Raw genomic sequence first — 9350 nt, forward strand, 5'->3', positions numbered from 1 at the left:
GGGGGGGGGGGGGAAGCAAGAAAGTTAGTGTATTCCGAAACATTAGAATCACTCTAGATACATGTCATAGAGAGAAAGAAGGGCAAGCGAGAAAGGAGAGAGGCAAACGAGATAAACGAGAGGTGACCGACATGTATGTGGTGACCGAAATCAATGATAAATTTTAAAAATTCACAAATATGGAAACCCCTTCTCTTAGTAATTAATTGTAAAAAAGGGAGAAAAATTAGAAGAAACAAACAATTAGCAGTTAGGGCTTGGTTTTAAGCAAGCGCTTCATTAATGTTTCTTATAATCATTTGATTTTAAGTCAAAAGGATAAACATAAGTTAAAAATCATATATTAAGATTTCAAAATTTATAACTTTTAATTTATAAGTCAAAAACCTAAAAGTCAATCTAAACAGATTCAAGCTAGTCTTAACTTCAAAATTTCTTACTCTAGAAAAAGTATATAGTTGCAAAATATCAAATTAGTTGTTTTAGTATTGTTCTCTATCCCGTTATTAATATATATATATATATATATATATATATATGTTTTATATAATGTTATATCCATAGACCATACGAATTTTCAATTTTTAAAGAATTTATACGTTACTAAGCATAAATTCTATTGTGAAGGAATAAAAATTAAAGACTAATAATTTAAAAGAAAAAATATCTAATTCGTAAATAAAGTTCCAAAATAGTTTCATAAATATGATAAATTTTTTATGCTAGTAAGTCGCACAAACTATTTGTCCTATAAATTGTATAGGTTACTTATATGGCATTGACTTGGATTTTAGTCCATCACGTGCCAATTGAGATTTGTTGGATATTTATTATGGGTGGTTCACCTATGTGGACTAATCGATCCAATTTTGGAGAAAAAGAAAATTATCCTCTCCGTTTACTTTTACTTGATATATCAATTAAAAAAATAACTAATGATATAAGCATTTCACCCTATTAAATAATGTTTTAGAAAATAATTTGAAAAATAAGTATTTAATGCTTAGAATAAAACATGAAAAAAATCTTTGGATATTTTCAAAGAACAAGTAAAACTAGAAATATTTAAATAAGATATAGAAATAACCTATATCTTATTTAACTTTTTATATTTTTATGGTGGAGCTTTAGATATTTCTAATTCTTAAAATAATATCCACCATATTTAGCTTAATATACTTGCCCAAACTTGTCTTGCATGATCAAGAAGGGAGTCCGGAGCCTAAAAGGTATAAAATATTAATAAAAACTCCAAAATGGTATATAAAATTTTATAATAATCAAAACGACAAAATCGCTAAAACAACAGTGGTTTCCTCCACCGGAAAAAGCAAAATCACTGCTAGTGCAACGATTTTGCAAAATGTGATTTTTTTAACTGACTAACAAACTTACTAACTGATCCTTGGGATCTGGACCCTTCTAACTAACTAACCGACTTATGCATGTAGCTTGCTTTCTCTATACTGATCAACATATCTTAAACTTTATAATCAAACAAAAGATTAAGGGGTGTCGAAAATTTGTCCATTATCCTGTTAAATTTAACAAGATTCAAAAATGGATTAATGAGAAGATATGGTAGTTAGGAGGATAATTCTTCATTGGTAGAAAAGTCAAGATAGCAACTTTTGTAGGTGAAATTTAGGTGAACCATAAATTGATTTCACAAGGTAAATGTTGACATTTTTGACATATTGTGATGTCATGGATGACATCAATAGGAAGAATTCACTCCTATAAATAGGTAGCTCCTAATTCATTTGTAACACACCTCTCACTTGCCTTCTCATCTCCTAAGGCATTTGTTCTTCTTTCTCTCTTGTAGTATTTCACTTGTACTCTTTTAGAGTGAAATAAATATTGGTTGTTTGTGTCCGAGGAGTAGGCAAAAGAAAACAAAAGTTTGCCGAACCTCGTTAATTCCTGGTGTTCTTTTTGTTGTTGTCTCATTTACTATTTATTAGCTACTTTTAGATATAGTAGTTGTGATTCCATCACTCTCTATATATTCGGCTTCCGCAACATATCCATCATACAAAACGTATTGCCCTAGCATTATTCTTTGTGAAAATGATCATCTATTCTATTGAGCCGCTCCCTAGTGTTCTTCCTTTGACACCATGATTTGGTTCGACTTTTTAGCTAAAATATCTTAGTAGTTCGTTATTGTTATTTGTGTAAATAAAATTAATTAAGATAGTGATCATTGTAGTTAAACATACACATTAATTAGGATCCCAATATATTCCAGGGAAAATATCTACTACCTATTACAAGTAGATAAGAGGAAAACAAATCTCTAACCAGCTATAGGGTTCCAGCTAATTGATAGATTACCTCACTTTTAAACTACTTTGAATTTTACAAGTAGATATATATATAGAGAGTATTCCACTTGAGCGCGGGGCGGTAGGGGCAAGGAGTTCAACCAAATTTTATTCACCATAAAATTATACGGTTTATATATGATTGAATTTTTTTGTGTAAAATTATACAGTTTAATTTATATTAAATTTAATTTGAACCTAGCTACTTTGACTTCTTCATATATTTGTTTTTTCATATTTTAAAGTTTCTATAAGAAATTCTGACTCCGCTACTAACTTGACCACCCTAATATTGGATGAGAATTGTCCAATGTAGGTGTGATATTAGATGTGTAGGTATAAAATTAATCCATACCACATGCACAAAAAGCCAATGCAATTAATTGATTAATTATATATCTTTGTGTTTGTATTATTGGTTGCTAATAATATCTTCTTGCCCCCTTGAGCCCAGCCATGCTGCTATCTTGAGAGCACCAATCTTACCTACTCCCAGGTTTCCCATCTATTTTAGTCGTAGTGACAAAAAATAATAAGTTCCACTATTTTAAATTAGATTTTTAATTTTACTTGTTAATAACTAAATCGATTAAATATTTTTATTGATTTTCAGATTATTTATTTTGATCCTTAACTGGTTAGTTTTAAATTTAGTGAATAAAAAGATAATTATAAAATAAATATATGATTTCTTCAATAATTTGACTTGAAGTGACAAGACAATAATAAAACTTTACTGAACATTCATAAATTAGAAATAATGATAATTAACATGAAAAGAATTATTCAAGTGCAACATAAAGAGAAATTAAAAGGAATAAGGTTCTTATTTTAAGTTTGATGTTTTGTATAATATGAAGTTATGAACTCAAAAAAAGTGTGAAGTGTGAATTCAAGGTTAAAGGAAAAAATAGTTACCAGCGAGAAACTGCAATTAATATTTAATATATATATATATATAGGATTAAAGTAGTTAATTACTTTGTTCTCAATAAGTTATCGATTACTCAATAGCCTAATACTAAAATTTAAAATCAAACTGACAATTTAATAATTTTTTTATAAAACTATTAAAAATCCGTCAATTCAATAATAATAAATTAATAACATTTTCAATTTGCACACCCCCATTATTTACCATTAAAAATAATGTAATTTCTCACAATTCCCATTTATAAAATTAACATTATCATTATCAGGTTTAGAAATGATAATGTATCATAAATTCAATATTTCTAGAAGTCTTTTTGTTTAAAAAATTATGTGCCAAAATTCTTAGTACTATTTGTTTTATTTCTAGAATTTAAGAATTAACGATTTATATAATTGATTGTAATTTTAAGTATGTGTTTGGCCATGCATGTCACGATATGGAAGCATAAGATGAAATAATGTTTGGACATGTAATTATACATTGATTTTATTACACGATTTCCTATCATGAGATGTCATTTCATATTCTTCAAAAACTATGATTTGAAAATTTCATACTATGATTTGAGATATTTTTAATAAAAAGTTGATCCGCAAGTTAATACTTTGTTAAAACAACCCCACATTCATATCTAATTAACATTTATTTCATATGTAAATAAAATTCAAAATCATATCATTACTTTTTAAAATTTCTTATTCTCACCGACATAAAATTTATTATATTCACCAACATATAGTCACTTTAACTCACACCAACCGACTTCTAATTTAGTAGTAAATTGTTCTCTTAATTTACTCCAACACCTAATTTATTACTTCTACGGTTTTATATTCAATACAACTCAAAGTAACAATGTTGGTTCGTCTTTTTGGTCATATAATCGAGAAATACAAGTTCAACATGAGGAAATTGTCTGTATTATGTGGGAGGATTATATTAAGGACAATTACACTACAATTCATGTTTAATTCTTTTATTTAAATTAATGTTAGATGAAATAATTATTTAATTTATTATGCGATTTTATAAATTTTTATTTATTCGTTAAAAATGAATAAACAATTGAAATTATTTTAATAATTTTACAACATATCCAACAAAATTTTAATTTCATTTTACAATTTCATATTATGAAATCATATCATAATTTTATATTATAATATTATATTGAGTGATCAAACGGGCCAAAGAGTCAAAATTAGAGAAGAGTCTAGAAAAGTTGGCGTCATGAATTCAACTCCATTTTACTTTTTTGAATGCTTTCCTTGGGTGCCATTTATTGTTTTAATTGATGTCATACGTAGTAATTAAAGAAGATGTCACTCTCCTAACCCACTTGCGTCCATTATTTTACGTGTTATTACAGCTTCACAACCCCCACATTACTAATCAAGAAACTTGTTTGTAGTGGTACGATTTACGAAGTAAGCGTTTCGTCGTGCGATATCATATTATTATATGCTATTGTGAAATAAAATCAGTATTTAGACATGTTATTTTACGTTAATTTCATCTTATAAAATCATATTATGAGATGTGATATCATATTCTCCAAAAAAGCATGATATGGTATTACATGGTGATTTTATATGATGATTGAGATATTTTAATATAAAAATTGATCCACAAGTTTATATTTTGTTAATATCTAATAACCATTTATTTTATATGTTAGTAAAATTTATGATCATATCATTACTTTTTAAAATTTATTATTCTCACTGACATATAATCAATTAACTCACACCAACCAATTGTTAAAGTGATGAAATATTTATGGTCTATAAACATGAAAATATAGTTGTGGATGATATTGACCAACAAATGGATCAAAGTAACAATGTTGGTTCGTCTTCTCAATCACATGATCGAGAAATGCAAGTTCAACTTAAGGAAATTGTTCGTACTATGTGGGAGAATTATACTAAAAAGTAGTACACTACAATTTATGTTCAAACTTTTTTATTAAATTAAAATTAGATGAAACAATTAGTTGGGTGGAGAATAAATACCTTTGTAATAATTTATTATACGATTATATAATTTTTTATTTGATAAGGTTGAATAAACAATTAGAGTTATTTTAATAATTTTACAATTTATGAGATTTTTGTGTTTATGAGAAAATATACAATACAAAATTTCATATCGCATGTCCAGACAAAACTTCAATTTCATCTTATAATTCCATATCAATGACCAAACGGGCGTAACTCTCTTTGTCTCGACTTATGTGATGATGTTTGATTAATAATTTTCTTTTTATATGATAAATTTTTTAAATTTATAAACTAAAATAGATCTTCATGGATAAAATAAAATAATTGAAATTTGAATTATTAATTTAATTAAATGTAAAATGTATTGTTTTTTATATTGATTAAAAAAAAGAAAATAATTAAATACACTTTAAAATATGAAGTGATCTATTAGTTTCATATCTGAATCTTTAACAACCTTAAAAATATTCTAAACTTAACTTAAATATACCTTTGATTTTTTCACATAAGTAAAATTCATCCTTAAATTTGTGTCAAATTTATGGATGTTTTCAAGTATCTTCTTTCTTAGTAATTCTGAGATAAATCTAACAATCTTTTTGTTAATGATAAGGGAAACCTGCAATAGCAGAGAGGTAATTTTAAGACCAGAGTAAAAATGCAATAGCTCACAAATCACACAGGAAAAGTGATTCACACTAGGCAAATCCAATGTGACAAGCTTGACATAGAAGGCAAAATCTTACTTTTGCTGGTAAAAAATTTCAAATTTAATACCTCCAAATATAAAAATTTCAAACTCGAATCATTGAGTCATCCAAAAAAATGATAAAAATAATTATTCTGTATAGGTTAGAATATTTTGTGCTCCAAACCTATTTGAACAATAATTAGGTCCTACTTAAAGAAAGCCCCAGCTGAAACTTCTCTCAACCTTCAATTTTTATTTGTTTAATTTTCACACCAACACATTCACAACTTGTCTCCTCCTATTTATACACAAACCCCTCAAAATCCCAATTTCAGAAAACTCAATATTCTCCATAGTATCATCCACACTCAAAAACACCTGCAAAATTTCATCCAAATAATGCATCGATTTAGATTTATGCTTTGTTACTTACTTCTATTCGTAATTTCAGCAATTCCAGCAAACGCAGGGGAATTTACAATAACAACATACCCAAGAAAAATGATGGTTGAAAGAGCCTTATTAATTGCAGATCCGCCGGCTGAAAAGTCGTCAATCGAAGATGAAAATGAAAAAGAGGCCTCTTATTCCATTGTTGAAGCTCCAGAGAGTACAGAAACAGAGCATCATCATTCTGACAAATCTGTTGCTGGTGGAGGGGTTATTATTGGTGGACTTGTAACTGCTATTTTTGCTACTGTTTATTGCTATATTAGAGTTACTAGAAAGAAATCAGATGCAGCAGATCATTAGAAGAATATCAACTACAATTTTGTGAATAGTAAGATTTATTTATCTTATTTACCAAATACATACAATTTGTTTCAGAAACTTTGGATATATATATATTAATTACATAAAATTCAGCTTTCCTGTATGAATTAGAGTTGAATGGTTAGTGTTCGGAGTCTCAACTAAATTTGTATCGCATAATATTAGATCCATTCAGTAGAATTTTTCTACTTTTTATCAAAGGATAAAACAGTTCGATCAATGTATTAGATCTGTATTGGTGAACTTAATAGTTAATTATTCTCTTCGTCCGATATTGTTTGTCATGATTTCTATTTTTACAGTCAAATTATAAAAATTTTAATTAATATTTTAATATGTAATTTTTTATCATATTAATATACAAAAAAATTGTAATTTATTATAAAAATTTCATATAATTTTAGATATCTAACTTTTTTATTTAAAATATCAAATTAATATGATCTAATTTAATTCTAAAAATTAATCAAATTCTTTTAAGAAAACGCAATATAACAAATAATATCATGACAAAGGCTACCACCTACTTAATGTAAATATAGTTGTATTTTCGCGGACTGCGCCTTAATTTAAGTGAAGCTGTTAAACGACTGTCCAATGTTTTTCTTGTAAGAAAATTATTTTCTCTCTCCACCAATATATGTCTGTTATTTGTTGAAATTTATTATTTATTTTATTTTATTAAATTATATATAATAAAATTATATTAATTTAGTGTAAATAATTAATGCGAATAAATTTTTTCCCTCTTTTAATTTTCTCATTCTCATAGGAATTTATATGAAAAAATTTTAAGTGTATATATTAAGACGATAAATATGTGCAAGTTCAAGTATCTAAATAACAAATAAAATAAAATCAATTTCATTAAATTTAGGTTGGCTGAGTTGTAGGGGCCTAGTGAATGAAAAATGGAGAGAAGGAAATGAGAAAAATGGATACACTTACGCGTATTGCAATATTTGAGTTGTATTTATTCATTGAAAAATTATGTAATTATGTGGCTTAGATTAAGTTAATTTTTTTTAAAATTATTATTTAAAATTTACAAAAAAAATCATTTTTTAAAACATGTGAATACATCACTCAATTTTTATCAGATACATTATAATATTATTTGTGTACAATTACTATAATAAAAATAATTTTTAGCGCCATTAAATATTAACATTAATAAAGAGTGTTAAATTATTTATAGGTATTAGTTAAATGCCATTAGAATTAATGTTACTAAAGGCTTTTGAAACATATAAAAAGAGTGCTAATTGCCACTATAAATATGATCATCTTTTATAGAGTGAAAATATTTAGTACAAATATATTTGTTTGAAAAAATAATTTAATTAGCTCAAATCTAAATTTTTTTTTATGAATTTTGTCCATTCATGAATCTATTATTACTGTTCATCTCTTTCTCTTAAAGATTATTATAATTTGAAATATCTCGGAATAAGATATAATTTGCGTCTAAATGGTTGGAGTTCATCTACTTTAATACTTTATTTATTGCTGCCGTTGCTGATGAAATATTTTGCAAGCCCCAATTAGATAAACGACCGACCTTGGTCAGAAAATCTCATTAAAATATATTTTCTTTGTTTCAAAAAAAATTATCTAATTTGATTTAGAATAGAGTTTAAGAAAAAAGAAAATTTTTAATTTTATAGTTTTAAATTAAAGTTATGTTAAATATATTAAAATTTTCTTTAATTTTGTGATCTTAAACATGACACGTGAAAAGTTAAAGTTAAACTGTTACAAAAAAGAAAAGCAATCATTTTTTTAAACAAACTAAAAATGAAATAATGACATTCTTTTTGAAACAGAGGAAATACTATCTCCTTTCCATAAGTCACTCGTTTCTAAAAATAATTGGATCTTACAATAATATATGTTATTTTATAAAATTTATACATAAAATATCATATTTTGCCATTATACCTTTATTGATTAATTAATTAATTTTGATAATATATTTATTTTGACTAATCTTAAAAATCTACAATTAATTAAATAAAAATATAGAAGTAAAATTACTTCTTAATACAAATACAAATAAAAAATGTAATTTATAATATGAGACGAAAGGGTACTTTTTTTGGAACGTTGCAACACTAATCTTTCACGTCTCTTTTAATATAAAAAAATAAAAATGAAACGTTTTGTTATGTTATTATGAGGTAATATTAATTGGGAAATCTAACTGGAACTCTATGTAGTAAATAATATCAATGAACGAACAATAAAGACCCCAAAAAGTTGGTATAATCTTTTTTCCTTTCTAAGTCTACTAAAATATATTATCGTAAAATTATGCATGTATTTCAAAATAAATACAATTAGCGGTGCCATGGGTGGGGTGGTGTAAGACTGGGCACCGATTCGAAATGAAATGACCGGATCCAAATGAATCGATATTGAATCGGATTAGAATGATTTGATTAGGTTATTGATTGATATTAGGTTGAATTAGACAAAGATTATCGAGATGCAAACTCGATTACATTCCATCCCATTATATATCGGGATAAAATCGGTAGGGATGGAAATGAGACTTAATGGAATAAATGGGACAACAAATAAAACTATTATATATATATATATATATATATATATAT

General features: G+C 26.1%; 1 protein-coding gene across 1 annotated transcript; it reads left to right on the forward strand.

The window, feature by feature from the left end:
* The first annotated feature begins 6152 nt into the window (after positions 1-6152).
* LOC107025390 lies at positions 6153-7004 on the forward strand. The gene has a single exon (XM_015226181.2). The coding sequence runs from the start codon at positions 6358-6360 to the stop codon at positions 6709-6711; it is 354 nt and encodes a 117-aa protein (XP_015081667.1). The 5' UTR covers positions 6153-6357; the 3' UTR covers positions 6712-7004.
* The last annotated feature ends 2346 nt before the right edge of the window (positions 7005-9350 follow it).

Source organism: Solanum pennellii, chromosome 7 (genome assembly GCF_001406875.1).
Source record: "Solanum pennellii chromosome 7, SPENNV200".
In the NCBI taxonomy this organism is placed as follows: domain Eukaryota; kingdom Viridiplantae; phylum Streptophyta; class Magnoliopsida; order Solanales; family Solanaceae; genus Solanum; species Solanum pennellii.

Coding starts and splice junctions, on each gene's coding strand:
- LOC107025390 (XM_015226181.2), top strand. CDS start 6,358: ATGCATCGATTTAGATTTATGCTTTGTTACTTACTTCTATTCGTAATT.